Source organism: Lytechinus variegatus, chromosome 8 (assembly GCF_018143015.1).
Source record: "Lytechinus variegatus isolate NC3 chromosome 8, Lvar_3.0, whole genome shotgun sequence".
In the NCBI taxonomy this organism is placed as follows: Eukaryota; Metazoa; Echinodermata; class Echinoidea; order Temnopleuroida; family Toxopneustidae; genus Lytechinus; species Lytechinus variegatus.
Genome location: NC_054747.1, coordinates 13,650,171 through 13,663,969, shown reverse-complemented (window position 1 = coordinate 13,663,969; position 13,799 = coordinate 13,650,171). Strand labels below are relative to the sequence as shown.

At 35.9% G+C, this 13,799-nt stretch overlaps 1 protein-coding gene across 3 annotated transcripts in view; it reads left to right on the top strand.

The window, feature by feature from the left end:
* The window catches only part of LOC121420012 (neuronal growth regulator 1-like), a 59,415-nt gene extending 51,879 nt beyond the window's left edge, over positions 1 to 7,536 (top strand). For all 3 annotated transcript variants that reach the window (XM_041614533.1, XM_041614532.1, XM_041614530.1), the window contains 5 exons: positions 1,114 to 1,214; positions 1,852 to 2,009; positions 2,611 to 2,815; positions 3,401 to 3,454; positions 7,048 to 7,536. In XM_041614533.1, coding sequence (XP_041470467.1) covers positions 1,114 to 1,214; positions 1,852 to 2,009; positions 2,611 to 2,815; positions 3,401 to 3,454; positions 7,048 to 7,172 — 643 coding nt within the window. In that variant the 3' untranslated portion in view covers positions 7,173 to 7,536. The remainder of the gene's footprint in view (positions 1 to 1,113; positions 1,215 to 1,851; positions 2,010 to 2,610; positions 2,816 to 3,400; positions 3,455 to 7,047) is intronic.
* Positions 7,537 to 13,799: the final 6,263 nt, after the last annotated feature.

The window sequence follows — 13,799 nt, the reverse complement described above, 5'->3', positions numbered from 1 at the left end:
TATCTCATTTTTGTGCATGGTGTGGCGTACTAACTCATTGTGTGGATCCTAATCATTCTCCTGATACTAACACAATTCTGTTGCTGTTTCAGTGTAACTAACCCCTTTCTCCATCACCTCGGTCTCGTTTCTTCCGCTGTCCCCGTTTCCACTAACACAATCGAGCAGGATTCCTTTGCTTTGTTATGAGAACTTTACTAGGCAAGTAGCAGGAGAACATTTCGTCATCAACCCCATACTCCTGTATTGACAGAGGCCTATTTGTATCCATGTTTTAATTTGAAACCTGCATGAGGATCGCATGCGTTTATTCCAAAGACGCAAATAAATGGAATATATTGCGCTTCGCGCTTTTGTCTTATTGTTTGTATCGTTCCTACTTCCTCACTCTCTCAGCTACTAGTGAATATTGACTATTATAACAGCTACAGAAACCCACTTTGGCTATAATAAGCTTACATGGCTTAAATTATTTAATTCATATCAATTTATTTAAGTTTATTCACTTTTTAATTTATAACTTTTACTCATTTGAATATTTCTATTTAATATATAAACTATTTTTTTCACAGTAGTTAGCACTACTTCACAATGCCTTATGCACTCTAGCGCACCATGGATGTAATAGTCTTTTAAAGTCTTTTTACAGTGAAAGTATTCCAAACTTAGGTTGAACGCTGAAACAAAGGAATGGCATTAAAAAGCTACGGTTTTATAAGTCCAATTTGAAATTGTGATCAACGTTGAAGATTTCTGTTTTTCAGTCTTCAAGATAATTTGACAGAACATATTTAACATGCCCTTTGCATAATGGTAGATTGGCCTATTTTTGTTATTATTATTTAAATACCATAATTTAAATCAATAGCTACTCAATCATTTTTTGATGATCTGCTGTGTATGTACATTGTCAGTCAGCGTGCATGTATTTGCCTTCAATGTTTTCATCAACTAACAACCTCATGTTTGGCCAAGCTTCTATTTATACATTGTGTGTATTTGTAGCACCTCGTGTTATAATCGTGCAACCGCCGTCAGTTCACATTTGAGTTTATCATGATTCCTAATACCCATATCTCCAATGGAACGATCACATAGTAATCTTTTCCACAGACTCGTCATAATATCATTGGATCCGAGACGGGATTATGGAAACTACACATGCGTGGCATACAATCGACTGGGGTCATCAAATACCACTATTCAAGTCAGTGGTGAGTTACGTCGTTTCAACGACATTTCATTTGTCAATACTTCCACCACAAACGCAAGATGGCGCATTATTACGGCGACTTGTACCATATCGGTAGCCCAGTACGTACTTGGTAGTCTTCATTAATGAAAGAAATGCCATTTTACTAGAGATGGCGATTTCATTGGCGGAATAAAACACCAATCATATCGTTGTTACCAACCAATAAATCAAACAAAATGAATTTTGTAGTCCGAACTGTTCCATTGAAAGACCAAGGATCAAAAGCGAAGGACTAGAGATCCTGAACAAAGAAAAATACCAATGCGTCATAACTTGTCATCAATGAACCTAGCACTATCAGAAATACGATACTTAATCGCAAATTCTCGAGTGGTCAAGAATTGATGGCAAGTTTTTGTGCAGAAGCCAGATATGATAAAACCTTTTGGGGGATGTTGACCATTCTTCCACTTTAGAGAGAATTAAATATTCTTGACCTTTTAATTTTCATTGGTTCATTGGAACATTGGTTCTTGAATTTTTTATCAAATAGATTATTGAAGATAGATAGTCATTGAATGTGTGCTAGAACTGCTATTCAATACAATCATAGTTCTCGTTATAAATATTTTTATGCAATTAATCCTTGAATATAGGACGCCCTCTGGCCCCTCATGTTACCAGTAGTTTCCATGGCACTCGCCGTCACATCTACACATTACGATGGACACCTGGAGCTAATCTTCAAGAGGCACTTCAGGACACCATAGAGATCGAAGCATATGATATTTACTACAGAAAAACATGGATTGAGGTAACAACGTATTCACACTCACATGCGCATGGATTCTCATTGGCGAATGGTCACTATGCAATGGTGTATTATCTATTATTGTGACATTTATCATTATGGACTTTCGTCATACAATCTACATATTATTGTAGATGATGTGCCATATTATGAAAGTGAAATTAAATATACATTGTGATTATGTTAACTTAAAAGATTATTTTGGTAATGCTGCTCACAAGCGGTTTTTTTTCGAATGAAGAGAAAAAGTGAGACTTACGAGGAAAACATACGAGTTAAAGGTCAATGTGCATCACTAAATATTGTTATTATCATAATTTTTATTATTCATGCTATTATTTTTTTTATTCTTGATAATTATCATAAGCATCATCGTTGCCAGTGTCATTTCTATTAATGTTATTTGTATCAACCCTTGTGGTAGTAATGAATATTTTTATTATTCTTATCGTAATCATCATCTTTATCTTCAGCACTACATGTATAGTTCCTGTATTCCTAATACCATTACTGGTATAACTTGTATAGCTAGCTATTATTTCATTTGCTGATAAGGCTTATATATTTCCGTCATAATCATCACGGTATTACTGTACTTTATTAGGACGTAAATGGACGAAGCAGCGTACGATTCTATCCAGAGCAGCCCTTAGCAGACACCGTGTATCCTCGTCCCGACGCCTGGTCGGCCCAACAAACTTTCATTCTCCGTGACCTCTCGGACGACAGCACCTACGAAGGACAGATATGTCCAAGGAACATGTACGGCACTGGAGACTGCGCAGACTTCAAATTCAGGACAAGACTCGGTGAGAAAACCTATTTCTTAGAATTCTTAAACTATAGAAAACATTTCGTTCATTAATAGAATGAGTAACTTACGTGTAGGTTTACAAAAAAACTGACATGTGAAGTCCTACCAACGGTAGTATCAGAGGGGCCGCTTCAGCCCCCCACCTTTTTCCAAAACCGTGTACAAAAACGTAAAAATGACCATAGGATTGTGATTTTTTGCATGAATAGCCCCCCCCCCCCCCCCCCCACTTTGAAAACCATTGCGCGGCCCCTGTATCATACCTATCAGAAGATGACCTAGCAGAAGATGATTTGCAAGAAGGAAGAAAGTGTCTATTTTCTCTCAATAATATTGACGTTTGTATCTGTAGCCTTCACCACCGGTCGGCTCAAACAAAAACCTAGGGGGATTCCTGTCTGACCCAAAGGCCCCTCAAGGTTTATAATTATAACTACAGCCTTAGCTACAAGAAAGATTTATATATTTAAATCCGGAATGAAGTTGAACGATCCCTTTATTTTTCAAAGAATCTTTATCATTATAACTGACTTCGTTTTAAATGTATGTCTATAATTCACGTATTTCTTTTATTTTACAGAGGATATTGTTACCACTCTCCCACCCGAAGCAAGGCAAACGATGCAGGATACAGGTAATACCTCAGTCACACAAACAAAACCGACTCCAGGGGAGCGTTTCATTAATATTTTTGTCCGACAAGTTGTCATATTGGATTTGATTTTGATTGGCTGAGAGATACTGTTACTAGGGTGATTGTCGGATAAAGCAGAACTTGTCGGACAAAATCCTTTCATGAAATGCTCCCTAGACCGATCAAAGCTGTTACATTGTTTTAATGGCATGAAATCGGTCCGTTTGGAGTCTGTCATATCCAGTCACCATGGTCACATTTCCGATACGACGCCCGTACGTCTAGTTGAAAACAGCAGTTTTAACATATTTTGTACCAGCTACATATAGGTGGTTTGAATAAAAAAATGAATATAACGGCTGTTTTCGACTCGCTGTAAGGTTGCCCTAGGGAAAGTGTGACTGTACCATTACATTGGTGGGCATATATTCAGTACTCATATTATTGACACAATTTTCATATTTCCGTCAGTGTTTTTTTTTTCAGTATGATATTAACAACAACCAGGCACGATGTTAAGAATTTTGAATATTTCTTATTGACATTGACAAACAGAAACTAGGTAAATGAACCATTGAAACAATCGAAAATGATTTTCATTTTCAGGAGGTCCCGTAGACCAGGGGTCTAAGTAAGGACCCAGACTAGGCATATGAAAACAGTTTTATGCATGTCGTTATGTCGTTATCCATTGAGCAAACTGGTGATTTCATAACCGCACTGGTTGATTTGTATTTTAGTACATGAACTTGTGTTTATTCAAATATTTTCCACTGTCCGGGAATCAGTATTGTCAAACCTGATGGGAGTACTACAACTTCGGACAAGGAAAGGCTGCAGTTTTGTAGGATGTTTTCACATCAGTATTTACTCAGGAGAATATGAATGACATGCCAGTTCCCCCTGTGGGTGCATGTATTGCTCCGTTTGATGACATAGAGATATCATCCAACGATGTATTCAATCTTCTGTGTATACTGCAACCAAGTAAGGCTCCTGGACCAGACCAAATCCATCCACGAGTTAGCTGGTGTACTTTGCTTACCTATTTCCATTCTGTTTCAGAAAAGTTTAGGACAAGGAGCTTTGTCTGAAGAGTGGAAGAGTGCTAAAATGTGACCCCGGTATTCAAGAAGGGTAGCAAATCAGAAAGTAGAAACTACAGGCCTGTCAGTCTGACATATGTTATTTGAAAGTTACTCGAAAGCTTGGCAAGAACACAACTTATCACCGGGAGAATGACCTGCTCTCTGTTCATCAGCATGGTTTTATTGCTGGACGTACTTGTACAACACAGTTTTTAGAAGTCCTGGATGAGTGAGTCCTTGAATGGTGGCAGTAGTATAGATGCAGTGTCCACGGATTTTATGAAAGCATTTGTCACTGTTCCCCATCACCGACTTCTCAGTAAACTTCAAGCTCTTGGAGTCAAAGGTAAAATGCATGCATGGATTAGTGACTTTCTGCTTGGTAGACGTCAGAGGTTCGTTGTCAGTGGTCAACACTCCCACTGGCCAGAAGATCGCAGTGGAATACCCCAGGGCAGTGTTCTCGGCCCCATTTTGTTTTTAATGTTTGTAAATGATCTCTCAGCTTCGGTGCAGACTTCAGCAAATCTGGTTGCTGACGATACTAAGTTGTATGTTCGTTCTGATGTTCCAGGGGTCACCGGTAAATTGCAAAATGATTTTACTGAGCTTGAGGCCTGGGCTAAGAAGTGGCAGCTACGTTTTGCCCAGATAAATGTACTGTTTTGAAGATTGGAAGAAGGAGGTCTGACTCTGAGTATCATTATGACCAAAGGTTTGCAATCGATTGTTCTACGTGAATGTGAGAGTGAGAGAAATTTAGGATTTCAAGTAGACTCACGTCTTTCTAAAGTGGTTTCAAAGTCTAACAGACTGCTTGGTATTAAAAGAAGAACTTTTTTACATTTGAATAAGACCTCTATTAAGCTTTTGTTGAAGGATATTATTCGCCCAATCTTAAAGTATGGTCAGGCTGCATGGTCACCGTGTAAGCTGGGTGAGCAGAGGCGGTTAGAGAGTGTCCAACGTAGAGCTACTAAATTTGATCCATGTATGAAACACATTTCATACTCCGAACCTTTTCGCCTCCTGAAATTGCCATCGCTCAGACACAGACGAAAAAAGAAGTGATGTGATTGACGTGTACAAATATCTGCGTGGTTACTAGGATACAGGTTCTGAGCTTTTCTGTCTGAGAAATGGTAGTAAAACACGTGGCCATTCATTCAAGCTAGGGAAAAGATATTCACGTCTTGATGTGCATTTTTTTTTCCATTCCACAGAACGGAGACCATTGAAAGACCACTGAAAGACTTCAAATTGGTGAGGTCTTACAGCGGTCTTCAAGATCACTGAAATTTGTCATCTCTGTGGAACGGCTTAGAAAGACCCTTCAAAGAACCCTAAAAGACAGATGGATATTTCTTGTCTTACTGGTCTTAGCCTAATCCTATAGAGATCTTTCAATGGTCTTTCAGAGATCTTTTATGCAACAAGTGATCTTTCAGAATTCTTTCCATGGACTTTGCCTGGTCTTTCAATCATCTTTGAATTATCTTTCAATGATCTCTCATGAGTCTTACAGTGATCTCCGCAAAAATCTCGAGAGACTGCCCAAAGATCATTGAAAGACTATTAAGACCTTTGAAAGTTCATCGAAAGACCGCTGAAAGACTGCTGAAAGACCACTGAAAGTCAGTTTTCCTGTAAGACCGTTGTAAGACTGTCTTGAACCGTTTCAAAAAGTTTTGGAGTCCATGAATACCACGAAGACCACTGAAAGATTGGTCAGGACTCGTGTAAGACCTCAAAGACCATTGTAGGTTCATTGAGAGACCTCTGAAAGATCAGCCAGAATTCATTGTCTTTCAGCGGTCTTGTTCTTTGTGGAATGGGGGTTTAACCGAGTGATAGATGTGTGGTACAGTCCCCGAGAAGATATAGTTACTGCTTGTTCAGTGATTTCATTGAAGAAAAGACTGGATAAGCATTGGGAGAAGATTGCCTATGATTATTAGTAATTTTCGAATTTCGTGTGTTTTTCATGGAATTTCTTGCTGTCTACGATACCCCTGCCACTCCTCCCTGGCAACATAAGTAGCGCATCTAATTTTGTCTGAAAGAGAGCAGAAATAGACATTCTCCTTGGTCGATGAACAGGCATGATCCTACAATATCGTTGGAGTAAACTAAACTAACTAAAATAGTTTGCATGAAAACTGGTTTAATTCATTATATATCCATTTCTGCAACCTATTTTATCATAAAGGAGACATATCATTCACACATGTACAGATGTATGAAAAATGAAACTGTTATGAATTCATAGGGATGTGGCATCATCAACCCTCCTAATGGTCATTCATGACGATATGCATAATAACTGGTTTCACAGAATATTGCTTAATTTGTAACTTCAATGACTTCGTTATTTGTTTTCAGATTTTGATGACATTTTCAGCATTCTGCTCAGTGAAATTTACTCCATTTATTTAGATATAATTACCTTCATCCTGGATCGCCTATAGTTGTTTCAACTACAAATGCAACCATTTTCTTTGGCAGGTGGTAACTCCGGACTATGGACGGCCAAATCTGATCAGTGGAGATCGAGCGCACATGTGATAGCGCCCTCATTGTTCGTAGCTCTCAGCGCTTCCTTTATTTCGTCGCATTTGTGTTCTCATTAGAAAAAAATCTAACTTTAAAGAAGAAGTAAAGATGATTATAGCACCTCTTTAGCTTTACTATTTTGTGAAATTTAGCCTATTAGTTTGGGTACCAGAAAACGAAGAATATAATGGAGAATTAGTGCCTAGTTAAAATCATGCATATAATCCAAGAATAATTTACATGTTTTTGACCATCAGTCGAATGTAGGCAAACCACATTAATCTACAATTAACATATTGTTTTCAGTGCTTTTTTAGACTGTAATTTATGCTAAACTTACTATAACAATCATTTTGCAAGTATCCAATCATAGTTATTAATTAATCGTATGCATGCTGGGAGTTGTAGCATGCAACAGTTTACATGGTATTTTGTTTTAATGATTACATGTACCTTTTTGTGTGTTACGAAGCCCTTAACTTTGATTCTTATGAGCCTTTTATTTATAACTGTATTTATTTTAGTTAAAAACATATTTCATATGTCAAATGGATTGCTTGAATCAGGGTACTAAACAATAAGTCTTGATATAAAGTATGATATTCCAAAAAGTAATTATTTCGGGAAAATGAACTGTAGATGTGTTCCAAAGAAAACTTTCGTATAGTAAATTTACCATGCCGCCAGATACACGTCTCTGGCTGTTTTATTTTTTTCGCCTTCTTTTAGAATATGAATTCAAGCAAATCTACGGCAGTTTGCCTGCCATTTTTCACCATCTCATATGACATGATTTAATAAGATGAAGTTTAAAATTGATAAAGTACATTTTTTTTGGTAAGTTCATTTTACATATATATGCACCTGAAATAGGCATGCCTCAAACGTCTATGACATGGACCTAAATAATTTTGACCTAGAAAGAGTTTGAATGAGAATGTCTGCGCCGTGATGTAATTGTGTGCGTGTGCGCATGTGGGTGGTAGTGTTATGCACCACGCTGAGTGTATGATGTCTGCTTTTTGATAATGGGTTGGAATATTTTTCGTATGCTGTAACACGCGACGAAAGCTTTGTACATTGATACCTGCTTATAGATCAGCAATGCCTTGGCGTTAACGGTTAAATGGCAGGAAGTAATTGGAAAAAAGTGATGTAATATTTGTATAATTATGCCTCTGTTAATAAATCGTCACTGAAAATAACATTGTAAATATGACATAACTGTACGCTTTAATTTTCTACTGAATTTAACAGGGAGATTAAGAACAGATGTGTGTTTGCAAATTCAGTTATTATATGTGTATATAATGATTATCACAAAAATATACCTATAAATATAGTGTAAAATCTGATGTCTTAAAATTTGAATATACGTATTGGCCTACACTCGAAATATTTATATCGTTTGTATTGTGATGTCAAAAGTTTTGTCCATTCCAACAAGTTAATTTTAACATACAAAGGAATACCAGGTAGGGAAAATACTAACAATTTCTTCAAAATCAGAATTTAAAGTTTAGCAAGTAAGGGGGAAATTAAACCTCTTTTGATTTTTTTTTAGGAAAACATGGCATGCATATCACTGATTTTTCAAATAAGTAAATCTAAGAAAGTTAAATCAGATTGTTTTACTTTACATCGGATTTCGATAAAATTGTTAATGTTTTATTGCATTTTCCCTCTATTTATTCAAATCTACTCTTTTGTTGGGTTTGCCTGACTTTCAATATTTTCTAGAATGTATTTGTACTTATTCGTATTCAAATATGACTTAGATAACATATTCAATGTAAGGCAAATATGTGTAGCATGTTTGCCAAGAAACATAGTTCCAAAGATTGTTTACATAATACTATTACGAGAATGCAATGTAGCGTAGATGTTAATAAAAATAACGAAAAGAGCGCATGCGCCACAATAAAATTTGATGCACTTCTTCACCGCAATCTTAATAGCGAAAATATTAAAATGATCTTGATGATTTAAACGCAAACATGCAGAACTGAAAGTCTTATATTTATTGTTTAGTTGATAACAGGGATTTCTCTCTCTCTATCTTAATCATGTTAAGGTAGATTTAATCATATTTGTTATTCATCAATTATTGAATTCCAAAGAATAGTAATAAATTTTAAGTTGTAGTAATTACAGTAAATAATACAATTACGAAACTGCTAAACTTATTTCTTTATTGTATTTTATTTGTATTCTGAGTAATCAGCAAAAAATCTTGAATTTGTAGGTTCAAATGAAAGAAGAGATAAAGAGGGGGAAAGAAAATAATTATGAAACAAGAGTAGGATGTGGAGAATAGGTAGAAAAGACGATGAAGAAGATGAAGAAAAAAATAAAAATAAAAAGAAGGCCTTGGAGGAGGTGAAGATGGTGATGTTGACGATGATGATGAAAAGGAAGAAGACGGAGAAGAACAAGAAGAAATAGAAGAACAGGGAAAATAGAAGACTGTATAAACAATTCAAATTTTTATGATTGTGCTGATATTTCTCAGTAATGTCACTTCAACAAAATTATCTAGAAAAAAATATATTTTAAATATATCGTTTGTGCTGAAAACGTAATATACATCTATATAATGAAGTATATTTCAGTTCATCTCGAAAGCATTATTTGTAGTTTTCATACACTGCATGTAAATTGAAGTAGATTTTGTGTCATTCATTGTCATTCATAATGTCCAGTGACATGCATTGGTTTTGTTACATTGTTGGTATATTAAAATCATACTGAATAATTTTAAATAATGTATTACTTTTGTTTTTATTCCATTGTCAGATTGTGTATGTGAAATATTTCCCCAAAACAAAGATTTGCACTGCAAAAACTCCGGTGTTGATTTAACACCAGCCCGGAATCTATGTATGTCCACACCAGAGAAGTATTGAAACAACACCAGTTTGGAATCAAACCGATGCTGTTTTGATACTAATTAGTGTTGTATAAACACCTATCTGGTGTAAGACCAAAACGAAACTGTTTTTAACACTTCTCTGGTGTGGACATATAGAGATTCCGGGCTGGTGTCAAATCAACACCAGAGTTTTTGCAGTGTGCCAGGTATTATGCTACAGGTAGCACAAACAAAACTGAACCCAAACCGACCACCTGTATAGTTTTGGTCAGTTGGGATTCAGTTTCATCGACCCCGCTGTGGCATTAAAATATTAAACGTAAAATGGCGGTCAGTTGGGATTCAGTTTCATCGACCCCGCTGTGGCATTAAAATATTAAACGTAGAATGGCAGTCAGGGCACTAAGAACATTTTTTTTCCTTTGGGGTGCTGATGCAAATTATAAAAGCAAAAAAAAAACATAGCTACAAATAACTTTTAACTGCAAGTTCATTTAAGGCAGCATTAATTTGACTTGCGTCGTAATTTTTGTGACGAAGTTAGGAAATTAAATTGGCCAAACATACTCTTATGCGCAGGACGGGAAGTCTGCTCTGTGCAAGCACTTAATATATTTGTTTAATAAGTGAGTCAAGCTGAAAAATTTTGAAAGGAAGTCTTACAATCTGATGATCACATCAAAATAAAACTATAACTTCAGCATAACCTTTCAGTATACATAGTTCATTTATTAAAAACGTAGTTTTGAATATTGCATTAATATACATATCAAATCCAATATCAAAATATAATAAGTAAAACGTAGGTAATACATAATATTGAAGCTCTTTTTTATGAAACAAATAGTGATTTTTTACTATTGTGCTCTGAGCCACTCACATAGAAGGATCGGAGGAGCTTACAGCACATATTCAGTGAAAAATCACCAATAATTTTGTTTTATGAGATACTCCCCAAACCTATTTTAACTGAATTTAAAAAAAAAGCATTTGTTGATAAAGTTGCATATACTTATATAACATAATATTATACAAGAAGTATTTCAAGTGAACTTACGATATAAAAGTAAATATCTGTTCTTTATCATTGCACATGCATGTAAAAAGTATTTTTTCGTCTCAGTATGTATGATAATAATAATGATGACGATAAAAATTATTAAAATAAATGTGACCTACACTCTTAAAATGTTGGCAACATAAAAGTGACTGTCCACACGGCAATTGATTTAAACAATTATCCAAATCTGAGTAGTAGTAGTTTTTAACCAATACTGTGTAGTTTTCAGTGAATTGTGTTATTTTCATGTATAAATACCAATCCCTGCAGTGATCTTTTTTACAAGAAACTTGAGGGGTTAATTCTAAGATTCATAATTATTACACACGTCAGAGACATCTTATTCACCAAGCCTTTGCTAGAATTAATGCTACGTTGAAATCCTTAAGAAAAATTGCGTTAAAGAATGGAATATTTGTCCTGCTGATACAAGAAGTAGCAGTACCCCTTTAATGACTGTCTTGGTTAAAAAAAATGTCATAAATACCTACTTGATAAATTTAAGACCACTTCTTGTTAGTTGCACCTGGGGTGACATATTTGGAGTGTGAATGTGTGTATTTGTGTGAGTATTCCATGTTTGAGTAAAATATCATTTGTAGGCGCCCCTGATTACAAGCTATGCTTTTTGGGGGTCCCAAACCTGTCATTTTCAGTTCTTTATTATTATATTATATTATATTTTGACTGGTTTTATAAATTCAATTCAATTTATTCATGAAATAAAACATTTGCTCTCTTTTTTTTGCTCTAAAGCGCACAATATTGCTTTAAAACTACCAAGAATTTGATAAAGTTTTAAGCAATTGTTGTGTGGACAGTAAGTTGCCTAACAGTTTGAAGAGTGTATAAAGCGCCGAATCCACTCCGTAGAGTGTTCAAGACGCATAAAGACTTAGGAATTTAATCAGAGAGTATAAAAGACTATTGAAAAAGGTTCTGTTTCATGTCATTTCTACGGGCGACCATTGCTCCGCTGTAAACGGAAGCTCTTCAATGTGGCCAACCGACTTCTGAACCGCAATCAGTTTTCTCCTTTAGCTATAACCTCCTGATGGTAAGGCGATGGCTGAATCATTTATTGATTAGTTTGGTTTGAAAGTTCAGAATATTCATCATAGTCTGAGACCTAAAATTGTTTACCCGAAACCTGAACCTGTCACCACTTCCACGCTGGATACTTTTGAACATACCTCTGCGGATGAGATCCTTCACCTTCTTCGTAAACTACCTCCAAAGTCTTCCCCATTAGATCAAATCTCTACAATCCTTTCAGGAATTGTGCCTCTACGTTAGCTCCGATCATTTCTGATATAGGAATCAGAAGCGTAAATGAAGCCACTGTCCCATAAGCTTTGAAAACGGCCTTTATTCGTCCTTTATTGATAAAAAATATCTTTAGATTGTGAATCACTGAAAAACTGTTGACCGTTTAGTTCTCTTCCTTTTCTGTTCAAGATTCTTGAGAGGATTGTCTTTTCAAGACTCGTAAATTATTTGTTAGAACATGTCGAGACACTCCTCACTAATGTTTCTAGTTTTATCTGACACAGCAATGGTACTCCTCGGTCTGTCGGCCGCGTTTGACACCGTAGACCACATCTTACTTATTAACACTTTGACTAGTTTATAGTGTTCAGGAAAGGCCCTACAGTGGCTGAAATCTTATCTTTCATGCCATTCAGTCATTTGTCCTAAATGGTGTTACCTCTTCATCTGGGCCATCGGTGTCACCCAGGGCTCTTTTTGAGGGCCCACTTTGTTTACCATTTATTTAACCAGGGATTTAACAAGAATATTTTCCAACATCATTCTGTTCAATACCAGTTATATGTTATACATTAGTTTGGGGCTTGAAGTCTCAACTTAACAAATTCCATATTGATTCAATTTCCATCTCAGGCAATGGCATCTTGTCGAAATCATGTCGGAATCTTGGAGTTTTTTTTAATCCCACATGTCCATGTCCAATCTAATTTCAAGCATTTGCAGATCAGTTCGTTATCGATTGCTCAACATTGGCTTTATATAGGAGAAACTGATACATTCACTCATTTCTGCACAATTCGATTTTGGTAATAGCCTTCTTTACAACTTACTAGATTCTCAAATTGGGAAATGGCAGAAGTTGCAAAACGCAGCTGCGCGTATTGTAACTCTATTTAGCAAGTGCAGCCACATCACACCCCTGAAGGAATATATAGCCTTTAAAATCCTTCTTTAGATCTTCTACATAGGCAATGAAACTTCCTCTAGTTACAATAAGTTTTTGATACATAACTACCAACCCTCAAGATCCTTACGATCCTCATCATCTAATCTGTTACAAATTCCAGTTTCTAAGAAATCATGGGAGCGGGCCTTTGCTCATGGACGGCCAAACCTGTGGAATTCTCTTTCACAAGGTTTGAAAACCCAGACTTCAGCTACCACCTTCAGGGACAACCTGAAAACAAATCAGTAAAAGAGTGCCTTTTGACAGAAATCGATCTATTGTTTAAACATGTAATATATGTAATTTGTTTTGTTGCTGTTCTGCTCTGAAGCGCCTTGAGCAACTAAAAAGATGGAAAGTGTGCTATAAAAGTCTTATGTATTATCATCATCATTATCAAAATTAATATTATTATTATACTCCACACACTAATCGATTGATAAACTTCAACCCTTGTAAATGATAAGACACTGTTATACCCTACCCTAGTCCTACTCTAAAACTTTACGTATAACCCTAGTGCAACCCTAACTCTACATCATCCAAGAAATAAAACC